Genomic DNA, 22,500 nt, shown 5'->3' on the forward strand with positions numbered 1-22,500 from the left:
AGTCCCTTTTTTAAAAAAAAAAAAAAAAAAAAAAAAAAAAAAAAAAAAAAAAATTCATTGTTGGGCAAGGCCAACCAAAATGCTTGGGATTGTTGAACCAAACTAAAGCATTTTATTTTGGGCCAATTCCAGACCAACCAATGCTGGATCAAGCTTCAGTGTGTCCTGTAGGAGCGTTCAGACACTGTTTGCCCCAAATCCTCCTCTGCAGGGCTGGACTCCATGTGTCACAGGAGCCATATAACCATAACCATAATGAATGGGAGAGAATTAGTCTAGCTGCGGCTCGGACAAGTCAGGATTCATGACCTACCAAGTCCACACAAGATATTTCCAATTGGAAGTTCCCATGTGGTTTGTGTCAAGTGAAAAAGTTCTTGCTGATACGCAATGTATTTTCTTCTACTCCTGTCACCCATTTTAAAGTAGTATCAAAACCAATATGTTATTATTTTCCCTGTCCCTAGTCCATCAGTAACGCCTGACATTGAAAGCCAAGACATGATTGAAAGAAAACTAACACTGAACTTCACTTTGCGTGCCACAGTGGCACCGCATACTCTATTTCCCCACATACAGTGGTCACTTTGCAACTGCAAAAGGCCGAATTAAAAGGGATGAGAATAAAATGCCCCTATCTCATCTACCTTTCCTCTTTTGACAGTAACATCTCAGCTGCCATTTCTGATGCTTCAAAAACCACCCATCATCTCATACAATCTTACAAAGATCCACTTGCTGCAGCCATTACTCCAGCAAATCATAGCCACTGAACCCTCCTGACTGGGCAGTTAGCGAAAAGACATCTGGCTTTGAACTTAAGGCACAAATGAATTATTTCTTCATACTTAAAACAAGCGGAAGACAATTTTGATTTGTTATGGAGGGTTAATCCAAAAACTCTTCCAAGGCTGCCTGGTGGTTCCCAGTGTAGGACCCTGTATCGCACAGCTATGGGAAGGAGGGCAGAGAAGAGGGCTGGCCGTGTCTACCTAGAAGAACCATTTCCACAAGGTGTCTTTGAGGTCTGATGGAAATCAGATACCTGTGTGGTGGCCTAAACTACTGGGCAGAGTGGGGAGAAGGACATGCACTTGGGAATCTTCCAGTACCTGGTCTCCATATGAACAGGGCAGGAGTTGGACCCAAAACACTTACACTCCTCTTTTCTAAGCAAATGTTAGAAATATTTGCAATCACGACTGAATAGACAGTATTTTCCTCCCCTCACCCTGCCCTAGCACTGGGATGCTCAGAAGAAGCCTGCTTCACTCTCCAAACACAAAACCTTATGTTACCACGCACATAACCAGCTCAGGAAAAACCACCTTAATTAAAAAATAAGCAACCCTCTGTCAGACCTTTTAAGGCAAAGGCATAGACAGAATTAATAATGTTTTTCTTATGCTGTCCCCATTGCTCCTTGTTGCCCGGTGCCCTAAGTCCACTGCTCTTGTTCTTCCAGCAAAAGCCAGTTGCTCTGGAGGGCCCGTGACAATAGCGGAGGGCTGCTCCTCGGGAAGGAGGTGCAGAAGCCAAAAGGACATAAGCAGATTTGACAGAGCCAAGCTCACACAAAATTTTCTTCCACTTGACTGTCCCTCTCCAACACAAAAGGCAAATCTGCTCTGATGAGGTGGTGCTTAGAAAAGTGCACAATGGGAAAAACAAACCTGAAGTCGGGCTTTAGAGTGAAGGTGCGGTGGCATTGGCTCTGGTGGCCAGTGGACCGGCATGCGGCTGCAGCTCACATGGCTACTGCTGCCCTCCCCGCTTGGCATGGTGAGCAGGGAAGGGGTGGCTTCAGAAAATATCTCCCACCACCTTGCCTGCAGCTCAGGTGGGCAGCACCTGGTAGAGCACAGTGCTAGAGACACAGAGCACCCATGGGCATCATTCTGCACCAGCTGAAGCACAACCACTAGCAGTAGCTGGGCTAAACTCTGCTTGGGCTCATACTACACAAACTGGGGTTAGAAAGCCACCATCTGGATAGGATGCAGTAGCAGTTGCTAGAGAAGAGGGCTGCTTGCTCTGCCCAGACCTCCCTTGCTCTACACAGCTGGGAGGGATCAAGCCACGACTGCTGTGGTGCTCAGGCTATTAATTCCCCTTCTGCTACAAACACTTCCCCTCCAAAAGTGGAATCTACTTTCCCACCTCCGCTAACACCCCTTGGGTGCGGGGAGGTGGGGTGCCACCATGGGCAGGATGGGGTACAAGCCCTGCACATGCAGGCTACTGGTGTGAATCCAGCCCCCATGGCAGAGCCTGAAAACTCAGAGGGCTTGGAGAACCCTTCAGTGGAATAACAGTGATGGAGAGGTGGTCTTGACTCTGCTCCTCGTGGTTGGGCACTGGCCACCAGGCTCAGCGTCAAAGCTCAGCTCCTTTCATGGTCCACCCCAGGGGCATGCAGGCACTGACAGCCCCTTCAGACAGTTCAGTCCTGCTAAGTTAGCACGTCCCCTTCGGCTCCAGCTTAATGTATTCATGTCAGTGCTATGTTTTTTTGGTTTCCTACGACTTTCTGTCACAGCTTCTGGTGTTTTGCTGTTTGTTTTAGAGTGCAGTAATAGGTTAGGGTGGCTTTTTTTCCAAATTAAAACAAACAACAAACCCAAATGCAAATCATCAGGGAACAAACAGATGTCAACGAGTCCAAAACATGCAGTGAAGGTGAAAGCAAAGTCAGATCAATGCTGGACACTTATAAACTTCCCCTGAATATCACCTACAGGTGCACACATGCGTTATTTTCACCTCCATCTTCCATCACTACATATTCCCAGACATCAGCTACCCAGGATTACCCTGAAAAGGCAAACTGATGGGAGAAAAGGGAAAAGCTTTTGGTGCACTCCAGAATTTGAGTATTATTTATGTCACTACATCTAGTGGCATCAAAGTTGGGAAACCACTGAGATAGGAATGAAGGATCTGAAGAAGGTAACTCGGCCATTTGCAGTTCATCTCTCTTTGATTTCATTCCTTCACAATAAGAATGTTTAACCAAAATCCCACAGAAAGCCCAAAGCAAAGCTGGGTCATAGCAAAAAGCCTTCCAGTGTCTTAAAAAACCAACCCCAAAACCCCAAACAAATTCAAACATCCTTCAAAAAGCAAGCCAAAAATATTTCTGCTGTTTCTTTTTCAATTCACACCATTTGTCATTGTCCCTAACAGCAAGAGTAATAGAAGTGGATAGAAAGAAAAAAAAATACTTTTTTTTTAAAGTGTTTTTAATAATGTGATGTACTTTAGATGTCATGAATGAGTAACCAAGAAAGTTAAAGAAAAACTCAGGTTCTGGCAGGCTAATAAACACAGGCATCAGCTTCCCCTAGGCAGGTATAGACCACATGGAAGAATAATCTTGGCTTTTTTGCTGAAGCAACCTCATTCTTGCTGAAAGGGCTGAGGACCTTGTCTCATCCCTTCCACCCATCAGTGATGGAAGAGGACTTTCATCTGCCCAGCTCACCACTTAATCTGTCTCCTCCTGGGGCAGCCTGGCAGTGCCTACAAAGTCACCAGCTTCACCTTCAAAATGGTTCAGCCAAATACCCCGTTGCACAGATGGCACCCTCTCAGCTGAGGTTACCAAGGAATGTATTTCTGCTGTGTACACCTTGCCCTAACTTTCAAGACGTGCTTCTCAACTGATGTGTGGCAAGGACACGCCACACACATGCAGACAGCCAATGCTGCTCCTGGTTCAACACCAGCAATGTCCCTGTGCCCTTGCTACATGTGCAGTGTCAACTGAAAGGGTTTCATAGGCACCAGTTGCCACGCTAATGAAAAGACAGACTTTTCTGAGCATCCTGCTGGGAAAAGAGAAGAACGGAAAGGAAATGGAAGGAGCAACCTGGAAAGGAGAAGGGAAAAATAGGAGACCTTGGCTCAAAGAAGAGAGGTTGACCACACTCTTAGCCCTGCCTTCATCTATAGAAGAAGTTTGTTTTTATAAATGTCGGAAAAAATGCGGTGTGTGAGTTAAGTCAGTCCCTAGGCAGATTTAACTTGGGTGACCTGAACTTACTCTGCAGATCACCATAGGTCTCTCTGACCTTGGCAGTGACGCAAGGATCATATTTTCTCATGGCCGAATTACTCTGGAATAATTCTGCCAATGTATTAGGCATAAATAGCCTTTTATTTAGCACTGGGTAAATACGTTCCCTCTTTCTGCCTCTCGCGTCCCCAGACAAAATCTATTTATTGGGATAAGGAAAACCCCACCCTTCATTAAGGTCTGGGTACACATCTTGAGGGCCAGACAGAAGCTTGGCTGCTTTATGCTCATGGCAATGTATTTTCAGACATTGCCTTCAGCAAGATGCACTTTGGACTTCACTGGAAAGATTTGTTGCTTTTGATTTCAGTGGTCAGCCTGCATATTTGCAGATGAATACACCAAGTTATCTTCAGACACAAAAGAGGGGGAAGAGACAGGTTGACAGTGGGAAGGTTTGGCTTTGATTGCCAAAACAGAAAACACGATCCTTGCTGTACATCTCCTTGCTGTACATCTACATGTAAGTGAGGAGCAGCTCCACTAAAACCAGCCAGGGTGCACTGAGATAAGAAAAAAAAAAAAAAAAAAAAAAAAAAAAAAAAGGTCCCATCTCAATCTTGCAGAAAACTGACCAGTTTGGAAGGAACAGGTAAACAGTGTGTTCTTGGACAAGAGTCAGCACAGTTTGGATGATGCAGACCTTTCCGTTCAAGAGTTGCACTGGTTTTTGTGTCTGGTCACTTGAGGTCACACCACAGAGTGCCGAGGCTCTGCAGTGGCCCTGCACGCTTCCTCCCCATGACGGAGGTGGCTAAAATGGCTATTAAAATCTGTTGTTATTCTGATGCCACCTGATTCTTAATTACTAAAGAAATGGGGACTGAAACCACAGAAAGGGTTTTCTGGCACTGGCTAAGGAAGTATCAGTTCTTGAGGTCAGAATAACATCCCTTAAAAATATGAATCAGAGTGGTCCTTTCATGCTGCATTTTGATAAAAGCAGGTAAAACAGTAGCAGGCTATTTTGATGAAGACCAGGATATTTTTGTAATATATATTCAGACACACACTCAGATGTGCATAAAAAGAAAAGAAAATACTTGCAAAGCCATATTCAAATTATCTTTTGAGAGTCAAATAAATCCTAGTAAACGCTATTTCCAGTTTTCACGGTCACTCTGAATGAGAGTTTCTTCTCATAAACTCATCCTATGTTGAGTGAAATGGAAACACAATGTTCCAACTGTTTGTGAACTGCTTGCTTCATCCGTACACAACTTTTGCTGTACAGCTGACCACTTACAACCTGGAGGCAAGTCTCTCAGTCTTAAGACTGGATCACCAAGGCTTCTCAGGCAGAAAAAGAAGTCTCCAGTCACAGACTTGCTCTCTTTCCCATTGCAGTGTCAGAGCAATAATCACCGATGCCAAAACTAGCGATTCTCTTGAGACTGGAAAACACTTTCACAAATATCTGCCAATTATCTGAACAGTCACCAACAATGCCAGGCTCTGAACCATTGCTAATCACAGGGACGTTTTCTATGCAAAGAAATGTTGAGTTTTTTCATTTATTTTAACTGCTTTACCAGCTTCACCTGCAATTCATGGTTTAGGTGGATGAGAAGGGAAGACAGAGATTTTCATCTCTAATCACTAGTTGAAATTCAAAGATCAGCTAAAAAGCATTCTTACCTATACCTTATTTAATGGCTTCTATGGAGAAGACTTTGACACAACAACCATACTGGCAATGGATATGATCTCAGCAGTGACCTGAACAAGGGAAAATAGCTCTGGAGAGGGAAATACGCTCTTGCCTGTAAGACCACATAGAGGCTCTCCCTTATGCTCCCCTCTCACCAGCCCAGGCGGCTTTCTGCACATCTGAGCTTGCACATGAACCTCATGCAAGTGCATGCAAGGAGAGGTTCGGGACAGCCAGGTGCTCTACATGTTAGCTGAAAGATGACACGAGTTTCTATGTCCCACGGCACAGATATATAAATAAGGAGGTTGACACCTCAAAGCAGTCAACAAACATGCCGGAAAGCCCAACCTTCTGAGGCGCTGCAGGGATCTCTGCAGACTAGGATTCCAGTGGGGCAAGCAGAACAGCTCGCAAGGAAGCCTCCACTGGGACATCCCTGGAAGCACCTCACTCAGCTCCCTTCCCCAGGTTTACCCTGGAGAGCCATCCCTCAAGATCCCCAATAAGGCACACTGACAAGGTGCTGAACGAAAGCCCGCACTGCCGCTGCCAGAAACCTGCCCTTCCTCTGCACCTCCAAACCTCCAGCACTCAAAACCCAGACCATCCCCAACTCTTGCACTCGCAACTTCCCAAGGAAGCAAGCCCTGAATTTAATGTTTCTGGGGCACCGTGGGGTCACGGTGCACAATGTGGAGATATTTTTCAGGACAGTATCCAAAGGGGACTTGCTCATTTCAACATGAAAATAAGAGTTTGATATTCTGCATAAAAATTATTAAAACCCCTGCTCCACCTCATCTGCTAGTGAGGTTTGCTACAAATATGACTACAAAATGAAGCAGACAAATGAGCCTTTTTGAATGCATATTAGCGCGCTTAAATGGACGGAATATGCATCTTGTTAGTTTGGAGTGGAAGTAGGTTTAACTCTGGTTTTACATTTAAAAGCAGACAAGGACGGTGCATGGAGAGAAGTCCCAATGGCTACCAATGCCAGCAGACAAAGGCCCCCGTGCCCAAACAGCACAACAAAGTGAAGCCCTGAGTTGTTTGAACGTGGCCATTCCTACCACATCAACTCAGCAACAGGTTTTGTTTCAAGGCTTTGCTGACGGTGCCTTTCATCTCATGAAAGACCTCAATCCTGTTCTGTTGGAAGTTGAGCAAAGCATTGCTACCAAGTTTCACAAGCCTCATCTGTGAGGTCTTATATTGAAGTCCCCAGCTCCCAGAGTCACATGAAAATCTTCCACCAAAACCCACACGCACGCTGATGAAGCAAGGAACCTCCTGACAGCAGAGAAAGCTTGAGACCTGGCCTCCTGAGCATGAGGCATGGGAATACAAACACTTCCCCCATCCATGACTAATATTAACATATTAATGTTGCTTTTTCTATGCATGTCAAGATTTTTGAACAATTCAGATCACCAATACAGGTTAGCAAAGACAACAACTTTCACGAGATGCTCAGGCCGGCGTGAGCTGCAGAGGACATAGTCTCACGCACACACTCAATGCCCAAGCCCACTCCCCTCATCTTCAGCAGTACAAAACACTTTATTCTGCTTCCCTATGCAGAGCAAAAATTTCCTTCCCAAAGAAATGACAAGTTTTAGCACAAAATCATCCCTCCTTACTCTATGCATTAAGGTCAGACTGCCAAGCTAAGTGTCTGAGCAAGGCGAGTCCTCCCTGAGTCCCTCTGCAGTGAAGGGAGAGGAACAGAAACTCAGGATTGAGGTGACTACAAGAATATGCATGCTATTAGCTTTGAGTACTGCACACAACAGTAAAAACTTACAAGCAGTGAGGCTATGGTGAGGAAATGATGGCTAACGAAGGCTGAGTATGCCCATCACTGTTTCTAAACAAGATCTGGATTTCAGGGCCCCTTCTAAGATTACTCAGGATGGAAAGGCTGAATTTAGCTCCCATCCATCACCTTATCATGAGGATACAACCTCATGCTTCCTGCCACTGAGAATCTGGGAAAATGCAAAATTCTACCTCTTATCATCAAATCGGAATTAATTTCTTTTTCCTATTTTGCCTTACTTGAGAACAACAACAAAAAAAAGCTCTCCTTGATAGATAGCTAAATTTATGTCTTACCAAACTGAATGTAAATGCAAGAAACAGGAAGCTTTTACTTGGAAACTGGAATTTCAAGCACTCAGGGGCAAACAATGAACCAGAGAGATAAAGATGCAATGGCAATGGTAGGGGACAGACCTGCCAAGCTTCCTGCCCACGCTGACTCAAGAGCGTGTGTCCTACCATGATACGGACTGGCCACACTGCTTGCTTTTATTTTGGTAATTGGTATTTGTTCCTGTGAAAACCCCTATAAAAACAAGTCGGAAGACTGGACAATAGTAGACCCGCCATCTCTTATAGCCAGATCTTTTACTTAACACTTTAGCAAAAGATGTAATCAGCGTATCTTTGTCCATTTATACAATTCTCTCTGCTGCAACGAGGATTGTATTACACTCTCCAGCACCCGCCAGATCAGAGCATCCAGCCTTCCCCATCACTTCAAGAGATTGATCTGATACTTGAAAGCACATTTGCTATTATCTACTCCAGCCCTTTGGAAATGACATTACACAGATAGGGGGGGCAGGCAAATATTGCCGCTCTTTTATTATTCCTGCCATTCCCTCGCTTGTAATATCTGAGAAGTTCCCAGGTCAATGGGATTACTTTATCTTCCTCCCCCTTTCCTTTATCTCCTCCCTCACCCCACAGGTATCCGTGTCCAAATGGGACTCTTCGGCAGGGGGTTTGCTTGACCCGGGTCACTTGAAGGTCAAGCTTTTCACCACTTGCTAATGCAAAGCTTCCCCCCAGCCCTCCAAAGCTTCCCCCCAGCCCTCCAAAGCCCAAGGGGGTCCAGGTCACCCCCTCCCCACACACCCCTCTCCTGGCCACGGGTGCAGATGGAGAAGACAAATGCTCCTCGGTGAAGCTACAGAAGCAAAATCCTCCCCATATGGAAAGTGGAACATGTTTTGCGTTTTTAAATCAACAAAGCAAACGGAGAGGTTCCTGAAAAAATCAGCTCAGCAGAGACTTTATTCCTGCACTAAACTTGAAGGATGGGAGGCTTAACTAGTTAGGAGCAACTCAGACTATATTTTTGCCTACCAGAACGAAGATCGATTTTTATTTAGATTGATTTTAAGATTTACATGTGAGAAATGGATACAATTGGATCAAATATATACTAAAACAAATTGTTGACTCCCATGAAAGCCAATAAAACCAAAACAAATTTCACAGATCTCATCTACCAGCATTTGAGATTTGTTTTATTTCATTATTTTGTATACATTTACAGAGCAGAAATTTGCTTAACTCTTTTCCACTTTTCTTTTACTGAAACAATAAGACTCGCCGCAGAATATTTTGTACTCGAATATTATCACCAGGATAGCATATGGCAAACTAGCAGCAGGCAGTTTATCTTCATCCTCTTTGTAAGCTAAAATTAGCACAATGCTTTTGCAACAGCGTATGATGTATTCAGACCAGTACGATATACCTAATACAGCTTCAGATCCATCCCTGGCTAACCTCCAATATTCAAGTAAATTGATTATTAATTTTAATTGAGTATTAATATGTTTAGTATTAAGTCAGCATTTATCAACTTGAGAGGCACTTTTAAGTTTAATGCTGCCGTTTTCACCTACACCAACTGCAACAGTAAATAAAATTGGTGTATTAATAACACACAGAATTTAAATTCATTTGTCTGAGGCAATTCTGATTTATATTAAAACACTGTATATGGAACTCCATGCTGCAAAATTGCATATTTGTGCATACTCTGCTTTTCAGTGATATAATTAATCATGGTGAAAAGCTGATACATCCATGCTACGACTTACATGCTCCTCCTGCTGCAGCCTGCTTCCCTGCAGACTGTTAGCTGGTTACTTTATTGGGATTAAATCCAACCAAGTCACCAACTTCATTGGGATTAAATTCAACCAAGTCACCGACTTTACATTTCCCGACCATGTGGCTACGCCAGCCCTCGCTGCTCGCTAGTCTGCTGTTCAACCCAGTAAATTATGGCCACCTCGGGGTTTTTTTAGCTGGATTAAATCTGCGGTGAGACATTAATGTTGGCACCGCATGCTGATTTGTTTCTTGTAGCTGTGCCACCAAGGATCTTAGCACAACGCTCTTTCTAAAAGAAACACGAAAGGTCCTACAGAAGCCCTGTACTTCACAAGGGTGGTTGTTTTACCACCTTTCTCGCCAGGTTCACAGAACAAAAATGTGTAATAGTGGGAGGTAGTCACATCCAAGCATGTATGTGAACAGATACACACAAAAACTATAATTATTTATATGCTGACATCCAAAGATTTTGTGGCTCAGTCTGCTCGCCAACTGATAAAACAACCTCCTGCTTTACCTACAGCCCATCACAAAGCTACAACTACAGGACCAAGTCTGTCTGATAGCTATGTTGAAATAATATCACCACAGTTCTTGCTTTTATGCAGCCAGCCTCACGCAAATTTGCATCCAGACAGATACAGAAAAAGAGAAAATGGGCAGAATCCTCCACCAAAGCCTCTCCTAGGGCGTCCTCACTGCCACAGCCAGGGACAGGAGAGGATAAGTAGGAGATGCTTTCCTAAGTGGGGAAGGGAGGAGGAGCACCGCATGAGCATAACATTTCAACCCCACTTTGTTGCCTCTTTTCCACCCCCTGCAATTTACCTGCAACTTATCCCCTACTCTTTAGCTACACTCAGACCTTACAGTGCCCTGAAAGAAACTTAAATACAATTTTAAATGACGGCACCTTACTTCAAGCAGTTCAGTTAACACTGACCGCATTCTCTCTTCCCCCTGCTTTACGAAGGCAGCCGATGCAGAAGGGCCCGTGCTATAACCCAGGTCCCCAGGCAGGAGCACCATGGTGGGGTTTCTCCCTCAGTGCTGTGCCAGGGAGGGAGCCGATCCTCTTGGCACAGCAATGAGAGCAACAAAAGGTTCTCCACCCTACAAGCCTTGCTTCCATGACCTTCACTTGCTGACCAGACAGAGCTAAGATATGCCTTCTTCTTAAGTCCATCGAGACGCTACAGACTCCGGAATATTTTTAGCATGCATCCATGTGACGCAAACTGCTATTCAGAGAGCTGGGGGAAGATTTAAGAATCAGTCAGGTTACGTCCACCACCTTTAGCTCCTTTCTGAGGACATAACCAGTGCCTCCTAGCAGGTCTTCTCCTGCCCTTCTGCAAAAGATGAATTCACAGCTCTCAGCTGACACACAGTACCAGGGTTGCGAGGGCCACCGCTCTCCTGTGGCACAGGCTCAGCCATGGAAAAAGAGAGTTGAAAAGGCTGTCCCTACTATATTTTTATTTACTTATATGATGGTTCTTCCTTCTGCCACCTCCACCTTATGCTTCTGCAAAGAGCAACCACAAAAAACGGCCTGCAACTCTGTGTGAGATTTTTCAGTGCTCAAGAGGAAGTAAATAAAAAATAAAATAAAATAAAATAAAATAGATATATATCATCTGTGGCTATTAAATGCCAGAGATACCACCTGGTGTTGAGGAAGTTCCCAAGCTGCAGAGTGCCGGAGGGTGGCAGAGGGCTCTGGGGAGACCGCGCTTGCCCTGATGTGACCCTGCTCCCACGGCATGGCACGGGCCCGGCCAGGCTCTCCCGTGTCCTTTCCCACCTCCCAAGCCCTACCAACAAAAACTCAAGCCTGCCAAAGGCAAGACGCAAAGGCTGCATGGAGGAGGTGTTATGGCTAAAGAGACAAGCTGGAGAGTTAGAAGGTTTTACCAATGACACCCTCATTCAAAGACCCGCCAGAGCAGGGTCAGGCGTGGGCTTAGTCACAGCCCTGCGATCCCCTACCAGCTCAGGGAGAAGAGACTTCAGGCCTCTCCCTCTGGCATTTCTCATGGCACTGACTACTGGGTCACCAGGCCAGCGAGAAGCGGTCCCTGATGAATTATACGGTGACAGGTGGCTCTGCCGCAAGCCACAGCCACTGCCCCCGCCACCCAGAGAAGGTCCCCATCTCATTCATGAATATAAATAATAATAATAATAAAAAAAAATAAAAGCCCGTGTGCATCAGTGTGCTTAGAAAAAAATGATGTCAGCATCTTATGGCGTTGATCCTATTAATTAATCCCTTAAAGAATGCCCCCTCGCCCACAAACATATAATGTAATGCCGGCTTAATCTTACCTAAAAAAAAATACAATGCAATAAGATTACTAGTCTGACTCTGCTAACTGTTACAGCACTGCTTAATCCTGTATTTTGGCGCTTTAACAAGCTCCTGCAATATTGTACGGAGTTTATCAGAGCGGTTGCCGAGACAAGAAGGACTTATGTTCTAAACAATATAATTCCACGGTCTTTTGTGCTCTTTACGCATTATTTTTATACAATGACTTTCATCCCGGAAGATCTCAAAGCCTATTGCCTGTTCCTGCTTCCACTGAAGTCTTCCTTTCAGGTTTCATGTCGGAGCAGGATTAGAAATGAAAAAGAAATATATATATATGTATTATACATATAAGAGGGGTTATAAACCCCCAGCAAGATCTGCTGGGGCAGGATGCTTATCCCTCTGGTCCCCTGAATGCAGCTGGGATGGGTGACACCAAGCTGGCCCCCTGCTCTCAAAAAACTGCAAGAGAACTCACCTGGGACCCTGCCCAAAAAAGCGAGTGCAAGCAAGACCTACCAAAGTATCGTCCCTCCATCCCTGCAATAACTTTGTCTTTGTCCCCAGGCTGCCCTCCCGCCAGCACAGCCCTGCTCCGGCAACACGAACCCGCTGCTACGCATTTCCTGATCTTCACTGGCTATAGACATATTAAGCTTCCCATGGAATAGAAGAAGAAAGCCCTGCTCCCTCCCTGTAATTATCAAATCAGCCCGAAAATGAGGAAGAATTGAGAATCCTCATTATAGCACATCATAAAACGCGGCAAGGTCTCGCGCTCGCTGTATGTTATTGGCGCAGTCTGCCAACAAAACTTTACAAAGAACGCAGGAATTCATGTTTGCAGAGATATTAAAGTCATAAAAGGGGAAATTTGTATTTTATTTTCCCACAGCCTAAATGAAGGTGAACCAAGCAAATTTGGCAAAGAGTGCTAGTCAGATGCCATTTCCCACAGCAGCATGGTATTTTCCTCTGGGAATAAAACATTTTCCTTCAACTACTGTTTATAACTCTTATCAGTTCAACAGCAATAGAGCCATCAAGTCCAATATCTTGTGGAAAAAAGTCAAGGTCAACAAGTACTTGCATTTTCGTTTATCTTTAGCTGCAATTGCTACTGACATTCAATTGGGTAATAAACATGAGGACTGTCAAATGCTCTCAGCAAACAGGTGATCCAAAAGCTATCAGAGAGAAAGAGGCTACCGCCAGGTAATCAAACAATGCTGTTGCAACAATTATGATTTGAGTGCATTCATTTACAGAAGCAATCACCTGTCAAATTTGAATGAATAGCGTCAAACCATTCCCACCACCGGGGTGCTAAGGGCGAGAAAATACAAACTATGTCTACTTTTTTCCCAACAAAAGCATGCCAGCATTAGCAAGACCCATCAAAAATAGGGTAAATAAAAAATCTAGTATCTTATTTCCTGAATTGAATTTAAAAAAAAAAAAAATTTAGCATAAAAACCAGAGGAGATCAGTCCAAGTCGCTCGACCTCATGTCGGTCTCTCCCAGGAGCAATAATGGATGTTTCGGAAACCCGTATAGAAAGGGGGGTAACGCAGAAGCGGCTGTGCCACAGCTCCGACAATCAGCACTTGGGCAGCTTCCTGAGCCAGCGGTTGCATCTGGACCACGGTTTTTAATAGCTACAGAAGGACCTATTTTTCCACGAATTGGTCTAATCTCTTTCTGCCCCTGCTGACCTCCCCAGCACACTGTAGCAATAAATTTAACCCAACACGTAAAACATTTTTGTTTGTTTTAAACCTGCTATAACATTCTGGAAAGCTCCTGTGCCGTGAGACTTGGTGAACACCCACCCTTAGTCCTTGCATTAGGGGACAAACACCCACTTTCTCCACACACAATGCATTCTTTAAAAGACTTTTCTTCCAACCTTAGTAATCTTTTTTTTTTTCCCCTCCGAGCATTTCACGTGAGAGGTAGGAAAATGGTTTACGCCAAGCAGCCCTACAGCACGCCCTGATGCGTCACTAATCCAGAAACAATGCGTGCTTACAGGTTTACACTCATCGCAATAAGATTTTTCTCAGAAGTGGAGGCCATCCCAGGAACATGACTTTGCTGCTTTAACCTCCAGTTCAAAGAGGTTGATAATGCACACCTGAATGTCACACGCTGCCTGCATCAGAGAGCAAAAGGCTCTGCTGAAGCCACCAAGACCTGGAGAGGCAAATGGGGAGCGGGCTGGTGCCTTCGAGGTGGAAAGTATATGGGCCACATGGGAAGTTCATTGGCTTCAATGAGCCACTGCAACCTAAAGGAGCACACTCAGGATATGTAGGGGAAAAAAAACCCCACCAGAATAAAGCAACAATTTTTCTAAATCAAGTTGTATCTGTGATCTTCAGAACACACGACTCAGGTGCTGCTAAAAAGGGCTATCTTGGACACCAAAAATTTCAAACCTATTTCAGCAACCACTTGCAAACAAACCTTTCTCTGCCCCATCCAAGGAGGAAAGCAAGATGCCTTTCAGTCCTACACCTGAATTTTGGGGTAACAGCCCAAAATGTGATTTAGCAATGTGATATTTTCCACCGCTGTTCCCTGCTCGGCATATTCAAGATCTTGTCCTCAGTAACACACCCGGGGCCGTGCAGACACACTTTGGGGCCTGCAAAAGCCCTGCACTGCTCATGGGACATGAGTTCAGGTTCAGGGCCGTGTTCTTAGATACACGTCTATGTATACATAGACTTGCGCACAGCCACCCAAATGTTTAACGGGGTAGACATTTTAAGTTTAGAAAAACTTGCCAAGAAAAAGAAAAAAAAAAAGGGACTCCAGCACATGAATGTTGCTGCTTGATTACAGGCGGGCCAAGAAGTCAGGGATATTTGTATTTCCATAGCCACTTTAAAGGTAAACAGTTCCCAAAGTCTTTTTCCCTCCTTTCGCTCTGCCAACGATGGCAATAGCGTCCGCCTGAGGGATCTGCCGCCTGACGTGATCCCCTCTCTGCTCCCCTCCCAGCTGGAAGCTTTTCCTAAGCAAAGACTGAAAGTTGCATTAAACCGCGCTGAAAAGGTTGTGCTGGTTTTGAACTGCTTATTATCTCTGGGGGCTGACCTGAAAACCAAGCCGGTACTTAGATGAAGAAATTCAAGTTTCCCCTGAAAGGCAAATGGGAGGAAGGAAGGTTTTTTACAACGAAAAGAATTCGTTTATGACTGTGTTACCCACAATTTAGGCAAAACAAGCAACATTTATAAGTATTTAAGTTAGCTTTGCCAAATTGAAAGGAAAAACGCCTGGTAATAACAGACGTTTGGAGCTAATGAGAACGATTAAAATAAATCCTGACACTGGGAATAGATTGATGCTCAAATCACGACAGACACCCGCTTCCAAGTGAGGACTCTCTCCATGCACCATACTGGAAGCGTAACCCTGCCTAGCTGAGGCACGGAGGCTTAACGCTGACGAAATCTAACTTTAACAGCTGAATTAGGCTGATGAGACCAAAAAAAAAAAACAACAACCAAACCCCAAACCAGAAGGAAGAAAAAAACAGTTTCACGCCCTCCGGCTTTAGAGCAGAATGATAAATTGACATGGTGTTGTTATGAGCATAATCCTCAACTACTCAATCACTGTTAAAAAATAAAACATGATTCTGGGGAGATAAAAATAATTAATGCTGGTGCTGCTGAAGAATATGCACCTACACGAAGAGTTTCAAATAAATATGAGGTGGTTCTAAATCTCGTATCTCACGTCAAAGGAAGAGGGCACAGGGGCTCAGGGTGATTTAAAGCAAACTGAGCGCTGCCCACTTGATGGAAAAGCAAGAAAAGAAAAGGGGATGGCAGAGCCTTGGCGAGAAAACTGATACTGTTCCGTTTCCAAACAAGCCTATTACGCTTAATTCGGGATTCACAATACATAAAGCAGCAGAAAAAATACCAGGAGCAGCCCCTGTTGACTAATGCCCTGTCTTTTCCAATCGAGGGTCACATCCAGTCTAACCGATCACATGATAATGGCATCAGAAAAGGTCAATCAAAGACAAGCCGAAGCTTCCACTGCCTGGCTGACCTTCGGAGCTTGTGACAAATTGCTATCAGTCAATGTCAACTAATGACAGCAGCTCTTTGGCTAATCAATTGTTCTAAAAATGATCAAGAAAACTACTCGCAGGACAGCTCATTTTCACATCAATGCCTGTGAAGTATGAAAAGCTCATTTTTTTTGAGTTTTTAATAAGCTCATAAGTAAAGCAGTTACTTGGTAACAGGGGTCACCTTAGTGAAAAGACAGAACCTTTGTCTGCCTTTTACATATTCTTTTATTACCATATTATAGTAAAAATATGCCATGCCATTACTATGCCAGAGGGCTACATAATAAAGTAGGTAATACTTCATACATTTTTTTTTGAGATAAATACTTCTGTGGTTTAGGGGCCTCTGTTTGGATGTAAATAATTGTCGATATACTTGCCGCGTATTTAAATGCAAAGCAATCACCACTGGCACGCAGGTGACGTGCCCGCTCATTACTCACCCAAACCTCACGTGACAGAGCCGGTAGCAAAAGCCACGCTGCAAAATCCACCAGCACTGCTGGGAAGTTAAGGTCTAACAGCAGCTATTTTGTTCTTAAACCCACCCACCCCATGCGAGTGCAACTTATTCGGACTATTTCCGACACAATTCACATTCGGTAGGAAAACCGCATGCTCTGAAACCCCCAAAGCCCTGCAAAAGCAAACAGACGTTTCCACACTAGAAGGATTTTGCATGTAAAAGCCGAGGTGGAAATGCACACAGGCTCGGGCTGTGGGACATATATATCACAGTCCACCCCGTCTAGCTAAGGGGTGGCTGCAGACTGTAGATTTGTCCATCCCATCACCATACCTGCCTCTCCCAGCATCGTCTTGGGCCACTTCTCAAAGCCTCCCCGCCAGGCCACGCTCAAATCTGCATTCATGCATTAAATATTACCAAAACAACAAATCCACACTGGTCTAAGGCTCAAGAAGTGCGGGCACAATTATGCTCTACTTTTCCATGAGGAGAGCGCTAGGCAAAGTACGCAGGAAAGCATCGCACCACCAGAAGCCTCTTGAGATGATGCCGTGTTGAGTGGGAACAAGGAGTCATCGTTCAAGCACGGCACCGCTTTTTACTTGGGTTTACCTCTTCACTTGGGTGACTCCCACCCACAGCACCTGTGCTGCCAAGAAGGATTTACCCCAAGGAAAACACCCCTCACCAACCCAACTGCCCCCAAAGCAATCCCCCGCCTCGCCACAGGGAAGGAGGGGGAAAAGGCGCTAAAACAAAAACATTAAAACTTTTGTTTTCATGGGAGAAACTGCAAAGTGACAGCAGTTTCAGGTTACACCCTAAACCTGCCTTGCTATGGTAGTTTTTCAAATTAAAATATCTTCTGTGGCCTCAGCCACTCTCGAGCCGTCCATAGGCAAGAAAGAAAGGAGGCAGGGCAACACTTAAGCTCAGCCATAATTGGAAGTATGTGAAAAATGAAGTGTCAGTTCGGTCAATAAAGGGCAAAGGTGAAGGGGAACTGCAGCCCAAACTCGGTGCGAAATGTGCTCATTAAGACACCCAATCCGCGGGCTCCTGCCCACCTATCCCATTAGTCATCGGCCATCTGACCGCTTCAAATGCCTTGCCTCCCAGCTCTTTTTACTTTTCTTCTCCCATGTTAAAAAAAAAAAAAAAAAAAAAAAAAAAAAAAAAAGGCGAGCTGGGATATAAATCCTTGCTCAGTCATCTGGAACATAATGTGGCCCTTCTCTCCCCCTCCGCCCGGCTCTGCCGCCTGCCTTCGCAGCCTCCAAACAACCGCCTTGAGATTCCCGGCAATAATAAACGCGATTGCCTTTTTGCCTATAGGTTGCCCGGACTCCTACAAAAGCCTGAAAAAAACCCATTGCAGCCACTGATACATTTTTATAAAGAAATATCGCCGCTTTATACTCCTGGCTTGAAAGAGCAACGATTATTTGGAGGTTAAAAAAATGTTTTGAACCCAGGCGGAGGCTTGCACGAAAAAAATGGTAAAGAAATGGTACACACAAATAAGACACACTGATGGATGTATTTTCTTTTTCTTTTAAGCCATGTAGGACAGCTAAACATGGGAATTAAAGGGCCTCATTCTGGATTAGAAGTGACTGTACCAGGGCTTTATTCAGCATCCTCCTGGCCTGACTCTTTGAAAAACAAACAAATTAGATCTGTTAATACCCCAAACGGGAACCTTTTAAAGTTAGAATATGCAGTAAGATAAAATAGCGTTGCCGTGAGCTCAGCATCACCTGCCTGTACCTAAAAACTTGCTTCTCTTTTTTTTTAATGGAATTAACAAGTTATTTCTCCACTGCATAAATTCAGATCTCTTTGCACCATTTGGAGACAGACCTCCAAAGGCCCTTCGCGATAAGTTCAGAGCAATGGGAAAAGAGCCCATGAAACTTTTTCATAATATTATTCTGCATTCCTGTACTATAACTATCCCCTGCGATGACACAATACTGGGCCTTTATAAGAGGTTGTGTCAATGTGCTATGCAATAACATATCCTGCTGTTCAGTGGCGGGAGACCCCAGAACAGATCCCTAGCAGCTAAATATGGATTTCTACAATAGATCGAAGCAGCCGGGAGTCATTACTATTTACTATGTAAATAAATTTAAATGTTAAAAAAGACTTTAAGATGTTTACAGGAAAGAGCATCTCTCTCCTGTTTTCAAAGGTAATCATTTGATGTGTGCTGTGCATAGGGACATAAATAGGCTAAAAACGCGCTTTGCGGGGATCAAAAGCAGTGAGGAATCCGGCAAAGAAGAAAAATTTCCAAAAAGTCCAAAAATAGACCTTAGCATAGTTTGGGTTAAGGTGTAAGGGAGAAAACTCTTGCTAAGGAGCTTAAGCTTTCCAGCCTGTGTGCCCCTCCAAAAATGCAAAGCTCACACTCACATCCTTGAGATACCTTCAGCCAGGTTGGAAACCCTGCCCAGAAGGTGCTTTTACCTACCCCAACAGGGGAAGTAGGTTGTGGGAACAACCTAAAAATAGACAGTTTTAGAGGGTTGTATTTCTGGTGATTAGATCTGATTTTTTAAATGGCAAACACGCTCTTGACAGATGGAACCAAAAGGAACTTTTACAAACTCCTAAAAATAGGGAAGCCCATAATATACTGAATCTATGTCATGCCACGCATGCATCTTGAGTTAACTCCTGTGCTCACGAGCATGAACATGCGGGTCCCCAGCCTTTCACTGCCACCCCTCCGCGGCACCCAGCTGCCGCGGCACTGCCATGCCGGCTGCTTCTGCTGCCAAGAAAAGCATTCAGCAGAGGCAAAACCATGAGTTTGACCACAGCGTTGCCGCTCCTCACATCAGGCCACGGAAGAAAAGCCTCCAAATCATGGCATTTTGAACTTAAATACAGTTGGGGAGAGGCAAGATATTTGCTATCTTTTTCTTCTCTTCCCTTTTGGTCATTCAGGATCATGGGTTTTGACTTCTTTCCCATGCGGGAAGGCTAAAGCCATGCTTTATTTACACAAGGTGTATATGCAGGCATGGGTGTGCTCAAGCAACTGAGATTCCCCCATAATCTCAGCCTTCAAAGGGCTCTGAGCAAACAAAACATAAAGTAAGGCTCAGCGAGACCACTACCCTTTCTGCATCCCCACTCCTCAAAAAGCCTGCCATTTCCATGGATGGCAACTGGCCTGAAGGCAAGTCTCGGTAACGGAGACCCTCTGGACAGGGTGTCCTTTCCAAAACTCCTTCCCCAAACCTGCCCTGAGAGCTCCAGTTAGCAAATTCCTGCTTTTTTGCTCTTTTCTAAAGTTTTAATGCAACAAGCCTTATTCATGAAATGCATCTATCAAGCGCTGCCAGCAATTCCAGCTTCAATAAACCTTACTCTAGAATTTGGGTACACGTTTCAGAATGGGCTGAAGCATCATTGACAAGTCTTTCCATGGATTTTAACAGGACTCAAGCTCTAAAGTCACTGTAGAAAACCCTTCCTGACCGAGGCCACAGCATGCACCTTGCTAGAGCAGGCCAGGATGGCAATAATGAAACGTCAGATACGACTGGCACGCCGGAGTAATAAAACACCACGCTTAGGAGAAAACGAAGCCTAAAAATCTTAAAAAGTACACCAGGAACTGAGAAAGTTGATTTCCAAAGTGCCCAAGAGGTTGAGGAGCATGCTGGCAAGCCTCCCCACAGATGTTTTGTCCATGCACATATATACATAAATACGCGCACATCCGTCTCGTAACAGAACAGCCCTATCTGAGTACAAAAAGCCCCTCCAAACACTATGCTGTAGTTCAAAGCCTGGTTTTGCAGCAGCTTTTTCACCCTTAAAAAAACCAGGGATTTAAAGTTTGCTCCGAAAGCAAGGGGGTCTAATGAACATACTGACACCACTTCAACTATAGCACTGTGAACAGCACCGCTAGAATATATATGTATACATACTTGAAAGAAAAAAAGGCCCCCTGAATTTATGTTGCATATCATTTTCCAGTAAAAGTCAGAGGTCAGAAGGTTACCAGTTTCTGCCTCGGCTCTGCAACAGTTTACTATTCCAGGCCCCATTTTTACTAGGCTATACTTGCGATGAAGTCAGCAACTTTTCTTTAAACAATAAAGTGTCTCAAATACTTAGAATTCTATAAAGAGATATTATTCACCACGTACGTTAGGCCCATGCGTATAAAAAATTAAAATATACGGTTTAGTTTAAAAACTAATCTTGTTAAATGCAGACTTTGCAATGCTAATCAGTACTGCTCAACCTTTTTTTGGAAACACAATTCCTTTGTTGTCTAACAGCACTTGAATGAAACATGATCATAAAACCAGATTTAAAAGTATATACCTATTGTGAGTTCAGAGTCAACTTCAATAAAGCACTCCCTTTTATATTCAGATTAAGGATCCTTTTTAAATTTTAATTGCATTAAATTAACACTAAATCCACTGCAGTTGGTCTCTTCAAAAAAAGTATGAAGCATTTAAACAGCTTCTCAGGAAACCCCAGAAGTTCAGTTTTTTAGGTTTCGTAGCTTCCGAGACAGCACTAATTATTTGTAGTGTGTCCCACTTCAGCTGCACCAAGTTCGTTTCATACTTGTCCTGCTAAATCAGTTACTCTGTTTGGCTTGGCACTCAAACAAAACATTTTTGCATTCAAGTAAACTGGAACTGAGTAAAAAAAGTAAATAAAAGGACAGCTCAGGATTTCGTAAAATGGGCCGGCTAACATCCCTTCTTTACCCGCAGCAAAGTTTTGATGGCATCTTTGAAATATTAGCATGCATTTCTGCAATCTTAATTGCATTTGCTTTTGGAGATTTCATCTTTTAACCCATTTGAATGAAAAAAAAAAACAAACCAAAAACCAACCCCCTTCTCATTGCTTATTTTTATTAAGTATACTGCAAATTTGGTACATATGTTGCTCTAACATGTGCCTGCTGGCAGGGTCGAAGAAAGAAAGATGCCAATCCTTTTACTAGGAGGAGATGGAAAAAGAAGTGTCAAAAAAAAAGGAAGACAGACCTTTCTCAGCACAAACCCCCTAGTACCTGAGCACGTTTCAACATCGGTGACCGCTCGCCAGCTAAGAAAGCACAAGGACTCTGTTCCTACCTTGCTCACTGCTGTTGTCCCCGCTGTGCGATGTGTGTCCCCCGCTGGAGGGCCCGGGGGTTCCCCCGGAGCGCGTCGATGCTGTGTCGTCGTGGTCTCTGTTCCAGGAGGGCTGCGGGGCCAAAAAAATAAGAGGTGAAAACCTGAGATGGGAAAGAAGCACCTGGTTCGTGCGCTCCCGGAAGAGCAGTACCCATGCCCAGGCCCGCGGGAAAAGGCTGGCAAATACATCCCCCAAATTACGCCTTCTTTCCAGAGAGCCGGATCAGCGCTCCCCAGCAAAAATAACGTACTCTGGAATATGTTTACCATCTAAATAATCCCATGCTTTATTACCATAGAAAACAGAAACATTCCCAGCATGGCGGGGGGAGCGGGGGGAGCAGGGGGAGAGCCAGGGAGCGAATCGCTGGCACCGGGCTCCAACTGTATTTTTAGCATCCGCAAACCCTCTGGCGTAAGAGCTTGCTAACTCCGCAAAGGCAGAGCGAGAGCGGTGGGCGAGAGCGGCGCCGTTTATATAGGCCTCCCATTCCTTGTACGAGGCCAACGTGGAAGAGCTTAAAGACTTTGCTGGCAATTAGGCCTGGGTCCATAATAGCCGGGATGTGTCAGCTGTTTGCCGGATGGTATATGGCAAATGGACCAGGCATGGGGACAAAAAAGAAATGAGAATAACAATGGCTTCACATAGGCTGTGTACACTCAGCCCCATGCAGAGCCTCCTTGTACTATTGAACAGAAAACAGATGTTGCTTCTTATCACTGGGTGCATTTGAAAGTAACATTCAGATAGGAAAAATTGGCTGTAAATTAAATTCTTAGGGAAAAC

At 44.4% G+C, this 22,500-nt stretch overlaps 1 protein-coding gene across 1 annotated transcript in view; it reads right to left on the bottom strand.

Annotated features, from left to right (window-relative positions):
* LOC104129254 (homeobox protein Meis1) overlaps positions 1–22,264 on the bottom strand; it is an 81,060-nt gene extending 58,796 nt beyond the window's left edge. The window contains exons 1-2 of the mRNA XM_009642174.2: positions 22,118–22,264; positions 21,669–21,780 (exon numbers count right to left, since the gene is read on the bottom strand). Of these exons, the coding sequence (XP_009640469.1) occupies positions 21,669–21,780; positions 22,118–22,264 (259 nt within the window). The remainder of the gene's footprint in view (positions 1–21,668; positions 21,781–22,117) is intronic.
* Positions 22,265–22,500: the final 236 nt, after the last annotated feature.

The sequence above is a fragment of the Egretta garzetta genome, unplaced genomic scaffold, assembly GCF_000687185.1.
Source record: "Egretta garzetta isolate BGI_Z169 unplaced genomic scaffold, ASM68718v1 scaffold457, whole genome shotgun sequence".
Taxonomy (NCBI): Eukaryota; Metazoa; Chordata; class Aves; order Pelecaniformes; family Ardeidae; genus Egretta; species Egretta garzetta.